Here is a 24,252-nt window from a genome sequence, read left to right as displayed (position 1 = left end):
TTGTATCACCCTGACAAGCAGCAAGTCTGTCAGATCCTGTAGGCTTTGGGGGAGGGATGGCAGGGGGAGATGAGGTGGGACTTATTTTGCCAAGCATTATACTCGACACAGCCCGTGAAGCAGCAAGTGGTAAAGAAATAGAGCGGGGAGTCTCACACCATGCAGAACTGTCAGTACAAGCACATTAAGGCATGGTGGCTACAATGTGTTACACATGTCCATTCACACATATGCAGCTGCTGAAAGAAATATGTCTGGGGTTGTGGGGGAGGAAGGCTCACCTTGATAAGCTGCACATCCGTCAGTGCCCGTACGCTGAAGTCTGAGATGTACTGCTGACCTGTGGAGCAACTGTGCGGGTTGTTGCTGGTACTGACAGTTGATGAGATGGAGTCAGAGCGCTCGTGGGTACTCAGAGATGCCGAGCGGTTCAGAGCAGTCATGTGAGAAGGAGACCGGAGCTCTGGTAAGAGAGATTAAGACAGTCACTGCAGGCACACACAGAACACATGCATGCAGCCAGATAGGTTGAAGAGAGTCATGAGCGAGACAGAACCAGAAATACACAGAAGTGGTGGTGAACAACTAGACACAATTATTGCAGATAGGTACATCCGCACTACAGGTCACAAAAGGAAGTGGGAGAACCATAAAACAGGACTCAGAGTCCTTCATGAACAGAGCCAATAAACACAGGCTGAGATTCACTTGACTGACAGAAAACAGGCACAAAGAGGACACACAGACTGCAGTAGTCTTGGGAGAAAAAACAAACTCAAACTGGACATACATTATCGACAGAAAATGAGTTTCTACACATACATACTGTCTAAATGGAAATACATGTGTGGATGGTGCCCGTTGCAGGAAAAACATGGTGCAGCAAATTAAGACAGGGACAGAACTGGTAAATAGGGAGTGGGTGTGAGAGAAGAGCAATAAAATAATGACAAAGTCACTGGGGAAGCAAAAGGGAATACACAGGGTACAGGGACCAAACTGAGACGATTTAGCAAGCATAAGAGACAAAATTAGGAGAAACACTGACCTTGCAAATGTGGGTGGACACACATACTTCTAAATGGAAACAAAGTTTTACAGACACATTTTACTCCCATAACTCTAGCATGCAAACTTCAACCACTCACCAAGTCTTGTGTGCAAGGCACATTTGTCTCTTAGCATAAGAGTTTAAAAAAAAAATCACCAGTCGTGAGATGCCCTCCTATTCTACGGAGCAACAACATGCAGGGGCATATAACCCTCTTTTGTGGCACAATAGAAGAGTGTTCCACAGTATGGCTCAAATAAATACACACTTTTCACATCAATGTGATGCAATATCATAGCTAGGAACAAAAGGCAAGTGTGAATATAAGTGTGTAACTCATGAACCACAAGGTAACCAAATGCCCTGAGAAAGCCAACTAAAATTCCAAAGGTGCAGCAGATACAAACCTGCCTGTCCAGATGCCCTGTTAAATCCAGAAGATTGTGTTCTTCCAGGGACTAACATAGTAAACAGGGAACAGGATAGCAAAGTGGCTGGGAATTTCAAGTATCCCTTGCAAACCTGAGCACATCAACAAGGACAATTTACTTAAGGTGACCTACAGTAACCTTCTAATGTGTAGTTTTCTTTTGCCTCTTCACATGATGTTACTGTCCCTTCGATTCTTTGTTTAATCATGGCCGGCCTTTCTGCTGTACCGGAGGTAATCCACCCATGTGCACTCTTGACAATTCTAATGTGTCTTGTCACCTCAAATTCAGTATCATCCTTACTTTAGGAATGCGCCATTCTTGTCTGCACTTGATGTCCTACCTGTGTGTCCACCTACAGGGGGCCCTGCTTCCTTGAAGATATTACCTTGTATGATCTAAAAGATGTCCTACCTCTCCATGTGCAGGCTCCATTCAATGTATCTTACCTGTGCACATGATCTATCGGGCTTTGTCTCAGGTTGTTCTGATTGGGCTCAAATAATATCCCTGTATGTAATCTAAAAAGTACAGAGAGCTCACAAGTAGGTTATTGTAAACCACTGGAAAGCAACCAGTGGGAAACTGCTAAACATCATCCAGAGTGGAATTACCAGTTTCAAACAAGCAATTTCCCTCATTAATAACACCGTTTTTTAATGCGTTTTCCATTGCTGGATCTCAATCCACCTAAACTGCATCAACAGTGACAGACATCTGTAAAGGGAAAAATGGAAAGCCTTCCACTTACAAACCTACAAGATGGAGAGTGTGTGGGAAATATTTAGGAGATTAAAGATAGCTATGAAGATATAATGTTAGTCAGGTGAAGTACAAGTATTATCCTTTCCCTGCCCACTGAGCCTGAAGTTGAGTAATTCTATTGCTGTATCGAATTTGCTAAATAAGCAGCTTCAACAGTGTGCAATCATGATTGGAAAAATCCTTCATTCCGATAAAGACATTTCATACATTGAAGGGCCTGCTACCATTTTGACCTTCAAAGGGCTGGAGAACCCGTGGAATCAGTCGTATAACTTCTGGATCATGATGGAACATGGTGATTAGTAGTGCTTTGTACTTGGTCCATATGAGCTACAGGGCTACTGGAAGCTGCAAACACAACTACAAGACATGTGTTTGCATGAAGGATTAGTCCAGGCTAGAGACTAGAGGCCATAGAAGGGCATGATTCATGATCACAGGGTAAGAAATAAAGGATAGATTCTAAGGCAGAGAACCTGCATATGCAAAGACGCAGAAAAAATAAAAGAATTGGTCATTAATGATGTACAGCATGGTTGTACCCAAGTACATAACATTCTTCTGAAAGTCTCATAACCTACAGTCAATTTATGGTTCCTTTCTACAGAACAGCATACAACCGCATATTCATGTTGGTATATGGGACAGAGAAAGTGCTATGCATGGGCCAACCACTTCGGTAATAACCATAGGACATTCCTCTAAAAAGGTTATCCAGTGTAGAGAAAGCACAATTCTCTTTTCCCAGAACTGCATTCCTAACAATCACCAACAACAGGCATAACAGAAAGTTTCTTAGTTTGATTACATCTGCTTGATTTTTCTTACCTTTTGTAACATTATTTATCGAGGCCCCTTTAATCACAATTAAATTACCACAGTAGCCCAATATCTGACATGCAGCATCCATATGACACCTGTGAGGTTTTGAGAGTTCCATCTTTAATGACAAATGCACACCCTTAAGGGTTAGCAATTCATGGGTCATGAATCTGGCTAGTGGCTAACCTGCATAAGCTTTCAAAGGTATTATAAATCTAGATTGCAGCAAAAAAGGTGACAATCCTTTAATCATAAAGCTACTATAGTCCGACTAACAGCAGACATACGACACCTATGAGATTTCAGAGGCATCAGCAATTTGGTTGCTAGACCTTGTCGAGGTTTCACCAAGACCCAGATCTAATGAGCAACACATCTGTGTATGGTTTCAGAGAGGCTATGGATCCAACTAGCTACACAATGTAACTGGAATCCTGGTCTGGTTAGCTGCAAACCTTCGTAAGAAGTCAGACTGGTCACTAATCTGGCTATGAATAGAACTGTGCAAGGTTTCAGATGGGCAACACTATCTAAGGACAGGCTTCTGCTGGCGAGTTGTGAACTACTGCAAGTATTGCACATGTCCAGAATTGCCTAATGGGACTCAGTCCAGAGTGACAAGTGTCAGAACAAGAAAGAGCCATGTCACATCGATGAAGGATTAATCCTGCCAGTACAGTGAATATAGTTATTCCGCATTATCTTTATCAAACACGTGGTCAGGAAATTCAGGCCTAGGACACGAAAGCACAAAAAGCCAATGAGCTGACATCTAAAGGTTGTTATGGGACATACGTCTAGAGTACAATCTAGCAAGCAATTCTACAAGACATTTCCTAAAATGGCTGAAGGAAATGCGGAGAGTGAATCCTACCTACTCCAGCCATAAATACTTTATCGTACAATGATTTCCATATCTTTTCCAAGGGAGGTGTTCAAGACAGATTAAAATAAGGGTACTTTTTTGTACCAATCTCCAGCAGGTAATGCAAGCCTGATAAGAATAAATAATGCATAAATCTGGTCCATCCAAGCACTCAGTCCAGATCTGGCACGCAGCAAATAAAAGTTTAGGTTGGGACCACAGGCTCACATTGGCGACTCCCTTGTGGGACTCGGAACAGCTGGGAAACCTGCGTTCTTATAAGGGATTCGACAAATGAGACCTCATCGGTATCGGAGATCTTTGGGTGGGCGGGAAGATGGCAGAGTTTGACACACTCCAACAACAAAACGAACTGTCTGATTGAGAGTTTTTCCGCTATCTACAGTTCCGGCATGCCCTTGTAACAACCCTGCAGAAGGGCTCCGCCCCTCCGGAGTCTTCACAGCTGGAGGACAGGCTACTTGATGGATACCTCCCACAGAAGGCAATTTCGCTTACCTACAAAAAATTGATCAACAATACCCCGGATCCCCTTGACCGATTATGGGAATGTTGGGAAAGAGATGGCCTCGAGCTTTATGACGAGGAGTGGCGTGAGGCATTAGCCTCACCCCGTGAGGTGGCGATATCCGCCAGACTGCGCCTGGTGCAACTGAAAATATTACACAGGATGTATGTTACGGGGCCCCAGCTAGTGCATATGGGAAGAGGAGAGGGGGGAGATTGTAGAAGACGATGTGGCCAGGTAGGCACATTTTTTACACATACTCTGGGAGTGTGATCAGATCCAGGAGTACTGGCGGGGGCTGCACGCGATAATGCGGGAAGTACTACATAAAGACATACGCCCAGAGGCCCAACGGTGTTTCCTCATTGTTTGGGAACCCACTGATCTGACGGGTGCGGAGAGGCTCTGGGCTACCCTGGGTGTTATGGTGGCGAAGCGCGATATAGCACAGATGTGGGGGGCGGGCACAGCACCGACGCTAGCCACAACTTAGACTGGTGTATGTTCAGGGAGAAAACGGTCTATGTGGCACGGGGGTGTCCTAAGAAATGGTCCGCTGTATGGTGTAGGTAGAATACTTTCTGGGGAGATATATGTACAGCCCATGTGATCCCCTCAGAGGATGAGCCTTTGTCCCCCTGATACCTGATCACCTGTTCAAATGGATTCTTGCTATCTGTGATGCCCAAATGTATTGGCCATGTATCTTAATTTCAAGTAACTGTATGCTGTTCTGCCGAATGTCCTTGTTTATGTTCAATAAAAAGATATATTTTTAAAAAAAATGCATATATCAGTACGGTATAAAGATACTGATTTGGAATCGAGGTAAAATGTGATTTGACGTGCTTCCTTCATGTGATGATAGTCAATGAAGCCTAAAAGAGCCAAAGCCACATCCCATAAGAAGGAATAAAGAAAAAGAGGAGCGCTTAAAAAAATCCTAACGTGAGTAGGTTGCAGGGATTTGTTCCCACAAAATTATCTCGCAGAACAATTCAAACAGCCCTTAACAGAAAAGGTGGCGCCTTTAAAGCTGAATACTGGAAATGTGTGATTACATTATTATTCAGAAGAAGGGATTATGTGTGTTAGAACACAGCACACAATAATATATCAATACATGTTAAATGGTAGGGCTGTACTGGAGAAAATAGGTCTTAAACAGTACAGGATTTCAATAGGCATTCTCCATGTGCTAGGAAAGCATCCTTCATGCTCTTATAACGCACTGGTCCTACTCTCATACAGCTTCCTGCCTGCTTTTGAAAGGTACTCTGTCTGCTCTCAGAGGTCACACTACCTCTCTGCTCTTCTTTACTCTGCCTTTGACAGTATGGTATTTTGCCCACTCGTAGCAAGTCCTTTGGTCTGCTCCCATATGACATTCACCCTGCTCCCATATACATCTGGCCAGCTGCCATGTGGCATCTCTAGTAAACAGAGCACTCTAGGCAGCCTTGTGCTTGTCCAGGAATTCTGCATCAACCATATGATGCAAATGATCAAGAAGACCAACCAGGGTCTCAGTCCATCCATTCGTCAACTCTTTCAGACAGAGAACAAAGTCAAGGAATCTGGATACAGAATGGCCTATATGGTAGACTGTGCCTCACTATGCACCATGTCTGTGTCCCTCCATGCCTGGCATGGCTACTGCACCTAGTGAGATGCCAGACTTTGTGTTTGGCCAAGGCCCAAAAAGGAACAGACACTGCAGGAGCTATTTTAGATCAAGCCCTTGACAAGTTCCTATAGCCTGCAGTCAGGCACAAGTGGTCGCTGCTGTGGATGGAGCCTAGACTTCAGCAGCTATCTCCATCAGTAAACCCAATAGTTGAATAGCAGCAAGTAGGGATAAGGTGCCAGATACGATGATCCTACATCAATTCTCCTTCCAGTGAATCATAAGCAGACCAGACATAAGGGTGTTCTGCCTGCCACAAATGGGGGCTAGTTGAAGGGCAGAAAATAATGAGGTACCATCTTAGCTAGACTTTCCTCCACTGCCCATATTCCTGGCTGTCTAGGGGTTGGGCCTAGCTCCTCATAAAGAAAGTAGCCCAGATGAACTGCTCGGAACATCCAAAAGCTGTCACTTAGAGAATAATGAATGAAAATCTGAACACATAGTTTTTTGGACCCTCTCAGCTCCTCTGTCCTCTCAGTAGCCTGATCCTCCAGCTCCAAGATGTCCTTCAGAGTAGAAGAAAGCTTTACAAATCTAATTCATTCATTTTTCTTCTGACTGAAAGAAACGTCTAAGTTGTAGGGGTTTCATGCTTGCACCATGGCAGAATAACAGTGTGGTCTTCAGATGGTGAAGTCCCTGCTTCTCTAACACTTACTCTGGGGCAAGGACCCAGAGTAGGGACATCAGTCTTTGTGAATGGTGCTCCAATACCCTTCACCTCAAGAGGACCGATCACAGACAGCACTTTCCAGCCATAGAACACGTGGCACAACCACCATTCGATATCCCCCTCACAAGCAGAAGGTCAGACAGGTGAGCGGATATCCTATGGTTGAAGGCACGTCATTGGGCCAGTAAGTCTATCCACTCACCCTTCCAATGTCAGTGGCATAATAGTATTACTGAGAGAAGCGAAAGCAGAGAATACCGATTACAGTTCCAGATGTTGGATGTGCTGTGCTTCAGCATCTACAATGAGTGGAAATCAAATATACAAATACGTCTGCATTTGCGTTATTTCTAGCAACACCTCCCTCCAGCCTAATTACTTTCAATTTACACTGGATTGTTGTGTTACCTCTTAATACTACCCTTCAGTTGACGCCCTGCTGTGAGGACTTCTTTTCGTAAAACAAAACAAAGAGTGACAGACAGCACATTGACCTTTAATCGGATTTTAAAAATAATATTTTAACATATATAGCAATTCGTGGTGCCACTTTTAGTAATCCACAAATCAACAGGTTTCAGAATCTCACACCTGTTTGTTCACAGAGTGGTTACCACGTGGATGAAGGAGTGGTATAGCGTTTTTCCTACAGGTAAACTCTTTTAAGAGAGAAATGCTCCGCACGCATGCAAAGTAGTTGTCATTAACTTCTGTTTGACTTAACGATTTCGGTGTGAAAGAAAAAACAGAATAGAAGTTAGGTAAACGCTACACGCATTGAAAGAAGCCTAATAATGGGATTGAACAACTACCCTATAAAAAGTTGACATCTGAATAGGATCAAGGAAATGTCCTTTTAAAGAAGGCAATTTGTAAAGAACAGCAAACTATGCTCAATAAAGAGACAATCCTCTACAAAGGGGATTAGGGAAAGGCCCCTTACATAGAAGGTAGCCTCTATTTGTAAACTAAAAGATTAGAAAAATGACCCAAGTGAAGAAAACGGTGTTTAGAGGAGGCAAACGGGACATGCCCCCCGTAACAGTGGTAGACACCAATATGGCGTAATGTAACATAGAGATGGGGGTCTTTGAGTTGTTAGCGATATGGTCCATGGTGTAGGTAGCAGCTTTCTCCTCTTCCCCCAGGGGAGCAAGAAAGGACCAAGCAGAGCATTAAATGCAGGCCACTCCATGCACGATCGTTGTTACCTGTCAACCTGGCAAACAAAGAGCCTCTCTTTTGGGACTGGGAAGAGCCTCTCTTTAGGGACCGACGCTTGTGTGGAGATGGAGGTGCTAAGCAGGATAAAACAAAACATAATAGAGAGATATGAGAGAGATATGAGAGAGATATGAGAGAGAGAAGAGATATGAGAGAGATATGAGAGAGAGAAGAGATATGAGAGAGAGAAGAGAGAGAAGAGAGAGAAGAGAGAGAGAGAGAGAGAGAAGAGAGAGAGAGAGAGAGAGAGAGTGGAAGTGAGAGTGAGAGAGAGTGAGAGAGTGAGAGAGAGAGAGAGAGAGAGAGAGAGAAAGAGAGAGAGAGAGAGAGAGAAAGAGAGAGAAAGAGAGAGAGAGAGAAAGAGAGAAAGAGAAAAAGAGAAAGAGAAAAAGAGAAAGAGAGAGAGAGGCTAAAACAAGAAGAAATGCCATAGACAATAATTTACAGAACCATGTTAGAAACAGGTGAGGCATGTTGTAAGGGAAAGGGGAAAAGATGAGTGGAAATCATAGTGAGAATGGAAGTCTGAGACACAGGACGAGAGAGGCTAGAAAGAGAGAATGGACAAAACAGGATAGAAACAAACAGCAAACTGGAGACAGTGAATGTAGAAACAGAACGAAGTTCAAAGAAGTTGTCTACAAGGCAGGACAGACTCAAGAACAGCAGTGAGAAAAGAGCAGACGGCCTAGAACCAAAGGAAACCAAGACTGGGTGGGAATTCGGTTTCCAGAATTTGAATATGGGAAAGGGAGCAGCAGGGAAAATAATCATGTCTGTTATTAATTGAAAGGAGGCAATATCTAAGATTATTTATAGAGGGACACTCACACTGTAGTAGCTGCACAGTAATAGAAAGTAAGAAAATGTCTTCAAAATTGGAGTTCTGCTTCAAGATAAAGTTTAGGCTGGATTTGTCTCACCCCAAAAAATGGATCTTCATTGTGGTATGCACACAGAGACACAGTATTTACAGCTTTGTGTTTAATGTACCATAGGGGGTACCCATTACACCCCACTTGTTTATAGACAGGGCTCAATCACGACAGGTATGTTTTTGCACCTGTTTGCTATAGCAGGTTTCGTTGAAGAGATTAGACACCTTGGGCAAGGAAGCTTCCAGTGAATACCCTGCTACACTCCTTTGGCCAGAACAGTATAGAGGGCTATGGTGGGTGTAGAAATGTGATGCCTTTCAATGCAGTATACAGGTTAAAATCTGCCTTATGAAAAAGATAATTGTTGCTTGGATTTTTCCAGAAAGATTTTGCGCTAGTCTTTTAAAAACCTTTTTAGGTCGAGCCTAGCGCAGCGCGCATGCGTTGCTCTAGGAAAACGACCTCTTGGAATCAATCTGTGTGGTTTTTTTTTTGCTTTCTTGCTATTGGTCTTTGTGTGCGAAGGCAGCATGCAATTGGGCAAATGCGGGTGCATGTCCCACCTTTGCCAGGAATTGTAGCCACCCACGGCCTACGGCTTGAGGTTACGCGCAGCGGCGCGCAGTGTGCCATCTGTATTTTGCGTGCAGCGGCGGGCACGCGCACGCACCACTTTCGGGCTTATTTTTGGTGAGGTTGCGGCCCTCAGCATCGTTTATATTAGAGAGAGCTCGGAAGTGTGGTGCCATCTGTTTTCTCTCCTGCGTCTCCTGTCCCCACCTCCCCTACAGAGACAACATGATATATTGTGGTAAAGGGGGAGAGGCATCTCCGCTTTCACTATTTTCTTGGCTACCCACTTCCCATCCTTCTACCTCGGTGACACCTGCTCCTCGTCTGCAGAAGGCTTTTTACACACTTATATAAATTAGGATATAAGCGTCATTGCGACCAGAGTCGTTATTTATTGCCCGGATATGTGACTGTGTATATAATATAAGCGCACCCCTCGCCCTTGTCCCAGTCCCGCTCTGCTCCCTTCGTAGAATGCGCGTTCACGGCCCTCCCTCACCACAAATTCTACCAACCAAAGAAAACACCACCCCCAGCCCACCCACCCCCACCCAGAGTGCTGGCAGCTCCGGGCCCCGCCATGTTTCAGGCGTTATCCAGGGCTGGGAAATAAAGCAGCGTCCCGGAAAAATACAGAGCGGCTCTTAGCTCATCAAATAGCGTATCAAACCGGAACACCGCATAGCGCATCAATGGGGAGCTGGGCAGCCCCCGGGCTCCTGGTGCTGACCGCCATTATCTGCAGTGGTAAGTGGGGTGGTAAGGCTACGATCCACACACTGCATGCGAACCAGCAGCGCAGCCCGGGGAGGGGTGGGGGCCTTAGCCGCAGCCCACCCAAAGAGGGACATTTAGCGTCACCCTGCAATGGGGATGGGTGCAACAGGACAGAGGTGGGGGTAGGGGCTTGTTGAGGCTGCAGCGTACACAGATTTAATGAGGCAGAGCAGGTAGGGGGGCAGACTGTGCAAAACACACAGAAATCATCACGCTTTCACGAGGAATGCCAGGCAGAGAAAATGCAGTTTCTTTTACATTTCTGGGCTATCAAAATATTACTGCGAGCTTTGGGACTGTCCTGACAGACCATGATTGCACAGCTGCAGGGATAATTTTTAGATGGCGTTACATGCTGCCCTTTTACCTTTCTAAGCACTGTAAATGACAGATGTTACAAACACCACATTTAATGACTTGTCAGCCAGGGATCGAAGGCTGAGTTTCGAACTCGCGCCCTCCGTAGCGCCGCGTTTCATAACTTGCCACTGTTATCTTTGTCACTGCGGTGGCCTCTCCGTTGTCACTTGGGCAGAGTTTCAGTGAAGGGCACTTTTTGCACATCCTTTCTCCTGGCCCTACCTTCCTGGCATGGAGGCAGTTCCGCCTCCTTTTTACCAGCGCAGCGATGACTCTTGGAACTTCAGAAGTAGTCTTTTCCTAATTGTCGAACGGATTTACGACTTGTGTCTTGAAAAAAACAATTACGAAAACAATTTTTGTTGCGGCCACAAGAGACACTAGTGCAAGTAAGCTTTGCATTATAGCTCAATCCACGCAGCTCCCTTCCTTCTATTGCCGGGGGAGTGGCAGGGCCGATACTGCCAAGCTTTCAGTGCCCGGCACTTCCTGTCAAAGGCTTCGCACCTGTACGGGCTGTGCAACTCTCGCTTTCAGTGGTACACGCTGCCTGTACTAAGTCTTCTGTCACCACTGAATGTAGTGAGCCCGCATTCACCTGTGCATGCGGTCACTTGTGCACAATGCTCCCACCATCTCCCGTGGATGCCCTCTCTCAGCCTCCCGCTGCTGATCCCTGCTCACTCCAGTTGCTGCCCCCTAGTCCCATCCACGCTCTTATTTTAAAATTATTATTTTTGGGATATGTGCTGCATGACTAAACTCTTAAAAGGGTCCAAAGGCGAGACCTATTGGCTATGCCAATGCTTGTTCCTATTATTCCCAAGACCAGCCACAGCTTTACAAAGCTGGCTTGACTAATCCTTGACTCACTGGGTACGTATTTATACTATCAAGGCTTTCATATAATTTGTGTGGATGTACTCGTGTTATTTATGTATTATTTCCATCGGTTTAGAATAAAGGATTCAGTTTTGCTGGGCAGATTGAGCCATTCTCCAACATATGTAGTGTTTGTTTGATTCTGCACTACAAGTCCTTGCTGGGGGAGGGCATTTACACTAACCAGCAGCTATACTTGGAAACAACTGCAAGTATTGCTTATGCACCCGCCACGAGGTGTACCAAATTACCAGCTGTGTTTGTGTATCCAGAACACAGTGGTTGCCTGTCTGGACACCATGTACTGAATAACTTGTGTCAGAAGACAGCCAGGTCATCAACTATTCCATTATAGGCACTGAGAGTGCACCTCGCCGTCTGGATGCTGAGAGGCAGCAATACAAAAAGAAATCACAGGTACACAAAGAGGAAAGCATAGCTGGAAAGAAAGAAGCAGGGGAAGGATGTCTAAATACATCAGCAAAAAGATAAGATGGACGAATATACGAGAAAGGGGAAGAATGGCGTGAAAAGATAGAGGAAAAATCTGGTCTAGACAGCAAAAGGAAGAAAAATGTAAAAAAAACATACAAATGAAGAAACATTATTGCAAGGCATAAATAAATACTGCTTGGCAAAATAAAATAAAACCAGCAACTGTGAAAGGGGGAGCTGGAAGTGAAGGAGAGGAACAGAAGACAACTCTGACTGCACAGGTGCCCCAAGAAAGCGACAGTAAAAAAGCATAGGTAAGTGTTGAACAAGTGAGCGTTGAGGATAGGTATGAGTGGCAACACTGGAAACCTTCATGGACTCCTCTGGTACTAGAACATGCGTGGAAGTGTGCATTTCTGACAGAGGTGACTACCTGGACTCTGGGAGAGTGAGAAGTGCACATAAGCGTGGATCTTTGAAAGCAATGTCCACGAGACTCCTGCCAAGACTTCTGCAGATTTCTTTGATGTGGGATATCAGTGGTTGTGAAAGATGGACAGTGAGCGCATTCACAAGTCCTCGGAGGTGCCTCGATCATTACAAAAAACATGGTGTTTAAATGGGGCCGGAATAAGGTGATCCAAGCTTGCACAGACTCCAGCAATGGCTGACTGGACGAGCGAGGAAGATGTAATAGTTTAACTCTTTTCTGACTCTTTTGTGCATCACTAGTGGGGATATCAGCAGTGCTCTCGAGTGCCCCAGATACATGCAAAGTTCACCCAGTCCATGTTTGCACTCTGCATGCTGGTTTGGTCATGAATTTTTAGTGGAATAAGCAGGACTACACATGCCTGACTGTTAAGGGAAAAACACCAGGAAGAATTACTCAAGCATATATTTGGGAAACAAGGGTGCTTCGGCTATGCACAAAAGAATTCATCAATGATTGAGTATTGCTCTTTAAGAATTATGTCTGGCTGTATGATGGAGTTTGGTGGAATATCCTAACTATCGCTCATTCAAACGTATACATCCAATATGTCTCCTTCAGTAGCAATCAGATGTTCTGAAACACAGGTTGTCTTAAATCAGAAAGCATGCATTTCACTAAACCTTCGCTCTGTACAATGCCTCCAGCAAAAACAGGTTCTAAAGAGCACAATCGCCAAACTTGTGTAAACCTCATTTTACATTGAAATTTTCAAAAATAAAAATCCATCTTGGAAAGAGGTTCGTCGGAGGAAAGGAAGAGGAATCTGGGACCGTATGCCTGTTTGGAGAATTTGTAGACTACACAGTGGCTAATTTCCGACAAAACCGAAATCAATATCCATAGGCCCCTAAGAGCGTTTAAGTGGAAGAAGGCCATGAGTGGGTTCTGTACACTTAAGCATGCAAAAGGGTGCAGGAAAACTAGAAGAGCCCATAATCGAAAGGAGGAGCTAGTAAAGAAAATGGTTATTTTTAACAGATTAAAAAATGTGGCTCTGACTTGTAAGTTAATAAAAATTAGATAAAAATACACAAATGGTATAATGACAAAACATTGTTGAATCATTCAAAACACAATTGCAAACTACACTCTGGTATAAATCTGTAGTTCTAAAGGTCAATAGAACTGCAAATCATAGGTTACTCTACTGATCAAATCATATTTGGCTAAGCTATCCTTCATCAGACAAGTATGTGGCATGTCTACTGCAGCACAATCACAAATAGATGCTACGTCATTCCCTGACCATCCAAGACCAATCACAGAAAACTGGTCTTTAGCATCAATCTATAGTTCACTTGCAACAAATTCAATTGTTCAAAGTAAGAACATGCTTCTATTGATTTACACCACCATCCATTCCATTAAGCCTTAAAACTACAAGCATTCAATGAAGCAAAAGCAGCCACCTAATACAATACCACAAGTCGAACTAGTCAATAAAACAAGGCAACCAGTGAAGAACCCATCAATACAACCAAAGATCTTTACATTACACACAAACAAGATTGTCCAACAGACCTCCAAATTTCCTAGGCATCTGAACAAGACGTGAAAATGACTTTATCAGCCAACTCAAGCAGTTGAATCAACTAAGTACTTAGCCACCTATTTTCCTGCGTGACTCGTATACCTAATGCTCATGAAAACATTATGTCCTTAAACCAGCCAACTTACACTATCCACCTACTCAAAGGCGTGACCAGATGAACTCACCGTTACCAGACCACCTACTCAAGCCAAAACAACCCACTGATGCAAAGCTCCCTACCCACCACAAAAAACACATCACTCGAAGGCACTTTTGCCACCCCTGCCCCATAGGAACAGGCAGCCCAGAAAACCTGGCATTTCCCCGAAACCGGTCCCAGGATGCTTGTTTCCGGTCCAGGGACGACATGGCTTGGCAGTTCGGTCTGGACTGTTCCAATGACGCACAGGGTCACGACTAATTTGCAAATAGCTGGGTGTGAACTGGGGTGGCAAAGTGAGCTAAAGAACGATGATGGATTCAACCCAGATCTGTGACTGGGGTGAGTGTCTGAAAAGTTTCAGCGTACCCATCTCACAGTGAATGATGTAACAGAGAATATATTTCATTTGCTGAAAACTCTGGCTCACTATTGCCTGCTTCACCTAGCTATGTGACAAGAAATCAAGAGGTAAATCAGCAGATAAAGGTCCACTTTTTTCTTCATATACTGTCTATTAGCTGGGATTAACCTGTAGACAAATGTTAATACCTTTTGCACGGAAGGGAATGGAAGTACAGGGAGATAATAGTGAACCACATAGTTTGATCAACCGAGGAAGCTAGATCTGTGACCAATGTGCTTTGGTTCCACAGCAAGAAATGTAACACTAGCAAGGGAAAGAGTCACAGCAGGTATCAGAAGCCTTGAACTTTTTATAGCACGCTTAAAGCAGACAAATGCTGGACATGCCTCTGTGCTCCATATTCCAGCTGCACTACTAGCTACTATGTGGCCAGCCCTTAATCTATAAATCATCTGAAAGAAAACTATATTATTGTGCGATGTCCTCATCACATGTGCTTATACTAACCTGACACAGACAGAACTAAGTAATAATCCAGACAACAACCTAAAGAGCTTCCAAGGATTTAAAGAATCAACAAACACCCTGAGCTTTGCTCCCTCAGACCAGGTGTGAGGCACACTACAGGATGGAGGTGAGGAGAGGCTCCTTGGTCAAGGAGGAATGGCAGCATATACAGCACAATGACTTCCAGACTCAACATAGAGCTGTACCTTACCTGTGCAAGGTGGTCCACTGTTTAGTGCCATCACTCCATAGTAGGAGAAAGGGCCGGTCTCAAACTTCATGTTCTCCTTCCCGGCTTCCACCTCCACCTTGCCCTAGCAGGACAGAAGCACAAGGATACAAGATAAAGGATTCATGTGATCTTTCTGTGGGGCGCAAAAGCAATGCAGTGGACTTCTGGCATGAACCAATGTTACAAGCTAGGTTTTACTGCACAATCATCAAATTACAAAACATGGAAGAAAAAGAGGAATAATAACTATCTGTGCAATATAGTATGAGTGTGCGAGAGAGAGAGAGAGTGTGTGTGTGTTTGATGCTTGCACAGCTGCTGGCCATGATGGTGCAAGTATAACTACTCTTGCACATTGCGTACTGTTTGCATGTGCATGTATTTAACATTTGCATGGCTGCCAGCCATGGTATATCATGTAAGAATCAGCTTTTGTCTTGCACAGCTGCTGTTGGGGCTGCTCCTGCCTATTTTGGACCATGTGTGCATTGCTCGACTGCTGGGCAAACTGAATTCACGTGTGTCGTGCTCTGCTGCTGGCACTGTGGCTGTGCAGTTATTTATAGCTTCTCCTGGTTGTGTGTGTATGAATACACTATGTAGTTCATAGAACATATGTGTAACATGCTATGTGTGACCATTGTAGTGTGAGGGGAGGGAACATGATTCACAAGAGGGGAAGACTCGAGAGTAATGACGCCCTTCCCTCCAACATTGGTAATAAGTGGAATACACTCTCCAGCATCTTAATATATATGGTTAGAAGCCCTGTATTAATCATGTCTGAAGTAGACTATGATCTACTGCCTCAAAATACCCACAAGAATCCTCGTAGATCGAGTATTTCTCAGCAGACCAATGGAATCAGCTCATTGTGATGAAAGAATTCCCTTTTTTATTTTACAATTATTTTTATTGCAGTGATGTAAAACAGTACACTCATGGCAGCAACTCTCAGTATACGTGGTAGTAAAACACAGTATCTCAGAGGAGTACAATATTCGCCTTCTAAGAACCCAGGATTTGGTGGCTGCGGTTCCACCTCTGTAGCAGGACCTTCCGTATTGTCACTCTCATACCAATTCGCTCGGATCGATTCTAGTCACAGGTGCGCACAACATCCCTTTGCTCAGACTTTTGTCCATTTATGTGGACACCCTCTACTTTCATAGACCACTCTCTCCTACATACACCAATCCATATTGGTCTTCCATTCCCTCAATGTCAGAGGGGATGACGCTGCTCACAACCTAGCTTTATTGTGCTTGGGTACAACAAAGCCCAGGGTGACCTAAAGTTTATCTGCAGCCAGCAGATCTATTGTCTCCCACACATTCAGAGAACTCCCAATATTTAATCATTTTACGCACAGGTGAAAATGTATCTCACAAAGGTGGACATCTGGATATTTTCCAGCTGTGCCTTAGTTTATTGACAGTTCTGTTACAACTCTGTAATGGGGGTGGGGGATTGCGATCACAACTGGACAATATAAGGCTCACCACCATGGTACTACGCAGTCTATTCAACCCTCCCTCTCTTTTTTTTTTAATAAGCCAAAGAAGGAAAATGCTACTTACAAGTATGCATCTGTTCTTGGCATGTAGAGCTGCAGATTCGTATACTTGTGCATACATTGCCATCTGGTGTTGGGCTCGGATGTTTGCACTTTGTTTTTGTCTTGGAAGAAGTCTTTGTAGTCACGAGGTAGGTGACTCCTCCTTAGGACGATAGTACGCATGGGCATCGACTCCATCTCCAGATTGTTTTGCCATGGAGGGTTATGATGGAGTTAGTAAGAAGTAGAAAAGGATGTCCATGTGTAATGTATCTAAGTAAGATAGTACTGGAATAGATAGAGGAATACGGGGAAGCGGGCGGGTGTATACGAATCTACAGCTCTACATGCCAAGAACAGATGCATACTGGTTCCAGGCATATGAGCTGGAGATCGTATACTTGTGCATAGACTATACAGCAGTTATCCTCTTAGCAGTGGTTACCTGTATCTGTTGCAGTGGTTTGAAAAAGTGTTCTTAATACAGCCTGGCCCACACTAGCTTGTTGTTTTGCTTACACGTCTACTCAATAGTTTTTGTGAAGGTGTGTGGAGTAGACCAAGTTGCTGCTTTGCAGATGTCATCTAGGGGAATGTTCCCTAAGAATGCCATAGATGCCGCTAGTTTACATGTGGAGTGAGATCTAGGGGAATGGTTAATGTGCGTTTGGCTTTAATATAGCATATTTGGAGGCATTTAACAATCCACCTAGCAATTCCTGTTTTTGAGATAGGATTGCCTTTATGTGGGGAGAAAGCCACAAAGAGTTGTTTAGTCTTTCTAAAGGATTTCGTTCTTTCAATGTAGTAAAGTATTGCTCTTTTTACGTCTAGTGTGTGAAGAGCTTGTTCTGCTACGGACTCTGGTAGAGGGAAAAACACTGGGAGTACTACAGACTGGTTAAGGTGGAAAGCAGACACGACTTTAGGTAGAAATTTTGGGTTAGTCCTAAGAACCACCTTGTTGTGATGGATTTGCAGAAATGGTTCTTGTATGGTTAATGCCTGGAGTTCACTAACTCTTCTAAGAGAGGGAATAGCAACTAGGAAAGCTACTTTCCAGGTGAGGAACTGTAGTTCGCATTTATACAGAGGTTCAAATGGGGGAACCATGAGTCTGGTAAGGAGAATATTTAAGTTCCATACTGGAGAGGGTGGAACTCTAGGTGGAATTATTTTTTAAAGTCCGTCCATAAATGCTTTGATAGCTGGTCCCTAAATAAAGACAAGTGTTGTCTGTTTTGGAGCTAGGCTGCTATTGCAGCGAGATGTAGTCTAATGGATGTATACGCTAGGTTACATTGTTGTAGTTTGAAAAGGTAACAGATAATGTTTTGAATAGAAGCATCTAGTGGATTGATTTTGTTATTTGTACAGTAAATTACAAATCTTTTCCACTTTGCGGCATAGGAAGCTCTGGTGGTAGGACGTCTAGCCTCTTTAATGATGTTCATGCAGTCTGGCGGGAGATTGAGGTAGCCAAACTCTAAGATTTCAGGTACCAGATCGCAAGGTTGAGTTGACTGGGATCTGGATGCCTTATCTCTCCATGGTTCTGAGTGGGAAGCTTGGGTGAGATGCGTAGCTTTTGATGAGGAACTACTGACAGTTCCAAGAGGGTTGTGAACCATGGCTTTCAGGCCCATGTTGAAGCAATCAGGATCATGGTGAGGGAATGCTGTTTGAGCTTCCGAACCACTAGCGGAATGAGCAGGGAGAGGCGGGAAAGCATAAGCAAATTTGCCTGACCAGTTCATCCATAGCGCATTGCCTTTGGACAATAGGTGTCGATACCTGGATGCGAAGCTTGGGCATTTTGTGTTTTGGTGTGTGGCGCACAGGTCTATTTCTGGGTGGCCCCACAATCTGAAAGAACGAAAGGAGAACTTGAGGATGAATTTCCCATTTGTAGATCTGCTGTGTTTGACGACTGAGCAGATCTGCAATCTGATTGTGTACTCCTAGGAGGTGTTTTGCAAGGAGATGTATGTTTTGTGGAATGGCCCATCTCCATATGCTTTGAGCTAGGTGTGAAAGCTGCAGAGTGTGTTCCCCCCGGTTTTTGTATGCAATACATTGCTGTCATGTTGTCTGTAAAGACCAAGACAGCTTTGCTTACTAGGTGGAGTTGAAAAGATTTTAACTCTAGAAAGATCGCCAACAATTCCAGGTATTTTATGTGGAATTGTTTTTGCTGCGGGGTCCATATGCTCTGAATGGTATGGTTTTGAAGATGAGCTCCCCAGCCGGTGAGCGATGCGTTTGCTGTTAGCACTATCTGTGGAATCGTCGAGAAACGGACACCCTTTGGAAAGGTTTTGTGTGTTCCACCACTGCAGAGAGCGATGGGTACGGATGTCCACCAACACCAGATCTGTTAGTTGACCTTGAGCCTGGTTCCACTGACGTGCCAAACACTCCTGTAAGGGACGCATTTGGAGTCTTGCATAAGGGACGATGAGAATGCAAGAGGCCATCATCCCGATTAGCTGCATGAACACCCGAGCTAGTAGTGAGTGTTGAGGCTGAAATTTTGCTATCAGAGCTTGCATGGTGCTTATCCTGAATGGGTTGGGGTATGCTAGAGCCTTTGAGGTGTCTATTGTAGCCCCTAGATATTGCTGTATGTTGGACGGTTGGAGGTGGGATTTGGTGAGGCTCACTGTGAATCTCAAGAGGTGAAGCAGTTGGATTGTTTCGTGTGTGTGTTGCACACAGCTGCTGTGTGAAGAATATGTTGTCTTCGTCAGTGAGCCGCAACTACTGCGAGGCACTTGGTGAAGACTCTGGGTGCTGTAGTCACCCCGAATGGGAGGACTTTGAATTGGTACTGTTGACCATATACCACGAACCTGAGATATTTCCTGTGAGCGGGGTGAATGGGAATATGAAAGTAGGCATCCTTTAGTCCAGCATGGAGAGAAAGTCGTCCTGTTGAAGCAGTGGTAGTACCTGTTGGAGAGTGACCATGTGGAAGTGGTCCAACTGAATGTAGAGGTTTAGTTGGCCGAGGTCCAATATTGGCCTGAGAGAGCCGTCCTTTTTTGGAATGAGAAAATAGAGGGAGTAAACCCCTGTGCCGTGATGAGGCAAGGGGACTTGTTCTATTGCATGTTTTTGTAATAGAGATAGAATCTCTTGTTTGAGAAGTGTTAGATGTTTCGAGGACATTGGACGTTGTTTGGAAGGAATATTTGGGGGGGTAGAGGTGAGTTCCAGGCAATAACCATACTGGATAATTTGTCTTACCCACTTGTCTGTTGTGATTGAATTCCAGATAGGTAGGAACTGTGTGAGACGTCCCCCGACAGGAGTGGGATGATCGGGGGTAAGTGAAGGGAAGTCACTGTTTGGTGGTAGGGGAGTTGCGGGTTTTGTTACCGCGACCTCTTCCCTTACCGTTGTTCCCTCAATAGCCTCCGCAAAAGTATCCTCTGGAGGACGTTTGAGTAGGGCTCTTATAGGAAAAAGAGGGATGATCTGAACCAATGGAAACAGCCCTGTAGAAGGAGCGGCGAAAAGAACCTCTACGGGAAGTTAATTGCAAGGACCCCATGGACTTAGCAGTGTCAGTATCTTTTTTCATTTTTTCCAAAGATGTATCAACTGTGGGCCCGAAAAGATGCTCTTGATCAAAGGGCTGGTTAAGAATAGTAGATTGCACTTCCTGCTTGAATCCGGAGATTCGGAGCCAAGCGTGCCTGCGTAGCAACACGCTAGTGTTAATGACACAGGATGTGGTATCAGCCGCGTCGTGCGCACATTTAATTGAGGTGTTAGTTATTAATTTCCTCTCCTGTATAAGGTCATTAGCTTTTTCTTTATATTGGTCAGGAAGGTGTTGCATGAGCTTTTCAAGCTCATCATAATGAATTCTGTCATACCTGGCCAACAAAGCTTGGGCATTAGCAATCCGCCAATGATTTGCAGCCTGTGACACGATACGTTTTCCAGATGCGTCTATCAGTTTGGATTCCTTATCAGGAGGAGGGGTGTCGCCTGTACTCTGAGTTTGCCCTCTTGCGTGCATTTGACACGACAAGAGAATCCAAAGGGACCTGACCTTTAATGTAAACTGGGTCATTGGGAGCTGCTTCATATTTCTAGTCCATCCTGGTGTTGAGAATCCTGGCTCTGACCGGGTCCTTAAAAACTTCTGGCGCATGTTTTAGCATGCCTTTTAACATTGGCATGGTGTGCGTGGACGTTTGTGAGGGTGCAAAGGTTTTGAGTAAAAAGTTTTCTTCTAAGGGATCAGAATGTAATTGTACCCCTTGATATTGAGCAGCCCTATTAATTAGTTGCGCAAAACCAATATTGTCATCTGGTGGTGATGGCCTAGATGGATAGAGGTCCGGGTCATTATGTGGGTCGGGATCTGTGTTGTATTCATCCCAAGGTTCTACGTTGTGTGGGATGGTATCATCATCATACCTATCTGGATCTCCATTCCCACCCCCATCGGTATCATCATCTTCATCATCTTGTGGTTGAGGTGAAAAAGTATGTTGTGGGGAGTGTTCTGGAGAAATTAAGAGATTTGGATCAGCTGGAGGAGGAGCAGGAGGTTGAGAAGTGTTAGTGCCCATTTACTTTCATTTCTTGGGTATTTCTTATTCCTCTGAAGTGTCCAGTTTTCTCTTTTTAGGAGGTTTGGTGGCACTTTTACCAGTTTCTGGGTAAATATAGAGAGTTTTTTGTTCTGGAGCCGAAAAATCTGGTACATACTGTGTGGGTAGAATGTCCTTTTTCGGGCCGAAGATTTAGGGTCAGAATGCCGTACCCCTAATGTGATATATTATCACATGCCCATGTGATCTCATATACATTGGAGAAACAGGACGAGAATGTAGAACTAGAATTGGGGAACACAAATCGAATATCCGAATTAAAAAAGCCTCTGCCCCTTTGGTGAGCCATTGGCTTGATAAGGACCATACTGAAATGGACCTTAAGTGGTCGATCCTGGAGAAGATTCGTGCCATCCCTGGCAAAGACTCGAGCCTGATTAGAAAGAAAAGAGGTTTTTTGGATCTATTCTCTAAATTCTGTCAATATGGGTTTGAATGAACACTGTCCCTGGGAAAATGCCATTATATGACCCTGATTCCACCCTCATGTCCGAGCATGGCCCTTCTTGGGATGATATCTTATAATCTCACCTTGTTGTCCTAGTGCATTGCTACTTCTTGGGATAACCCATCCGTTGCTTAAACGACTATTGTTCAGATGTCATCTGATGGCCTGAATCGTGTTTCCCTTTAATATATGAGATATAATCTTGGTTAATGATCAGCCCCTGCGTTTAATCAACCGAATGGGGCCTTGTATATATGTTTGAGCTTTTTACCTTGTTCAAGATGGCCGCCGCATTTAACCTGGAAATCCCTGCCAGGTAGTTTGCCTTTTAGTCCGTTTTCCATTTCCATGTGCATTTGAGCCTGTCCCCCAATGGGAGGACCCGATAGATTAGTAACCCTTGAAAATGGCGGAGCTCCGTTGAGAATCCTTCCTCGGCTGGAAATCTCCCACCCTGCTTGAACGCCACAGAACATCTTCCGTCGGCCGGTCGATAAAAACTACTAGGTAAGAATGCTCCCGCTGGTGTGAGTCGATATGCTTTATGCAGACGGTTGCCAGCGCACCCCCCCACCCCTCACACCCTCCCCGTTGTCTATTCAGGTAGCGGGCAAGGGAATAACATACATGCGTGCTTGTTTGTTGTTTTTCTCCCCGATTGTTTGTAGTAAAAAAAAAAAAAAAACCCAGAGAGGCCCAAGGTTTCCTGTTATGTTTAACTTTTTATGGATTTCTTCACCGGATGACAGGCGTAATTTTCCATTATACATTTATGCCCTCGCTAAGGCTTGTGACTAAGCGGGATCCCACAAACCTTTTTCGCTATTTTTCTTTTCCTAGTTCACTATGTAATTATTGTCTACCCTAGCCCCAGCGTTTTTGTGATATCTTTGCCCATTTTCTCTGTATCTAGAATTGCAGACGCCCTCATCCTGGATATCGAATGTCGCAATCCCGACTTCAAATCTGTTTTGTCGGATGTTTTCAACAGCTTACATGCCCTCTGGACATTGCTCAGTTTTGATCCTCTTACCCCGTTGTGGATATCGGGTAGGTTCCATGTCCTGTTGTCTTGGTGAGAGTGCCTCTATGCACAATCAGCCTAGAATCCTCCTGACCTATCTTTAATATTTTCCTTATTTCACAAAATTGTTGATATTAGCGTCAGCCACATCGAGTGATTCTCCTTCTTATTTGGCCCCCGGACCTGATATAGTATCATCTCTCATGTAAAACTGTGGACTTGGGGTAGGTTTCTAGCTATGCGGGATTATCCCTTGCCATCTGATTAGCTCTGTACAACATTGACGCTTGAATAGATCTCAATTGATTGATCTTTTTCAGATCTTGTATTCGCGTGGATGCATTCCTGACTTAACCTAGAGAACCCCAGTGAATATTATTATCTATCAGGTAGACTTGAAGCAAGTTTTTATGCTATAATTCTTTTATGTATACATATGGTGTTTTCACTATAGTTTTCTTTTAATCTACAGCACGGGTGGATGTATGCAGTACTTCAAATCACAGAACTAGTATATGTATAAAGAAAAAAACCTTTTCATAAACACGGGTGTGTCTATCTTTTCTGATCTATTATTTCTGAGTCCCCTCTTGGTGCACATGATTCTGGCATTAGATTTGCCTTTTATATCCTGAATGAATATATCACGTTTTCCTGCTGGAGCTGATCTGTTGCATGCCTAAACCATAAAATATATTATGCATATAATTGTATCAATATACATGTCTATGACAGGTTTCTTTCTGCTAATTTTAGGTGGGTCTGTGTCCCCCCACATTATCTATCTATCTTCGCCCTGATGAAGGTGCGACCCTGTTCTGGGCCCTACACCGAAACGCGCGTAGGCGTTTGAACCTTTTTCGTGTTTCTTTGATGTTACTCCTATATACCATCGGGATAACCCACGAGAAAGCCTCCATCTTATCAGTTGGCAGTCTTACCACCTTGATTGATGTGTGATATTTTGTTTTTGTTGAATGAATGTATGTTAGTATAAATGAATGATAGTATGAATGAAGTTGTGTGGGACACTAAAGAGTATTATTGATGTTCTCTATTTATGTAATGATGCATTTCTCAAACCTGCAAAGTTTGTTGTGATTTTATGTTAATAAAAAGAAATATATTTTTTGCTAATCAAATTCGTGGTTATATGGCCTGAAAATTTGTATGGGTCAGCTCCAGTTAGTGATACATAATTAAGGGACCCTTGTTTTGTCCCGTTTATATTTCTTAATATAGGCAGGTGCTTCCTTTCTAGTGGTTGCTCAGAATGTTCTTTAGATTGAGTCTCTGAGGCTTTCTGCAGTGTCTTGGACTCCTTAGGTTTTGGTATAGGAATT

At 44.0% G+C, this 24,252-nt stretch overlaps 1 protein-coding gene across 2 annotated transcripts in view; it reads right to left on the bottom strand.

The window, feature by feature from the left end:
• Positions 1–24,252, bottom strand: part of CNNM4 (cyclin and CBS domain divalent metal cation transport mediator 4) — a 349,407-nt gene that overhangs the window by 44,316 nt on the left and 280,839 nt on the right. The window contains exons 5-7 of one of the 2 annotated variants that reach the window (XM_085634536.1): positions 15,228–15,330; positions 8,038–8,124; positions 282–463 (exon numbers count right to left, since the gene is read on the bottom strand). In XM_085634536.1, coding sequence (XP_085490662.1) covers positions 282–463; positions 8,038–8,124; positions 15,228–15,330 — 372 coding nt within the window. The remainder of the gene's footprint in view (positions 1–281; positions 464–8,037; positions 8,125–15,227; positions 15,331–24,252) is intronic. The other variant, XM_085634537.1, reaches the window with a different exon arrangement.

This window comes from Triturus cristatus, chromosome 11, assembly GCF_964204655.1.
Source record: "Triturus cristatus chromosome 11, aTriCri1.1, whole genome shotgun sequence".
Classification (NCBI taxonomy): Eukaryota; Metazoa; Chordata; class Amphibia; order Caudata; family Salamandridae; genus Triturus; species Triturus cristatus.
This window is presented reverse-complemented; position numbering and strand designations above follow the sequence as displayed.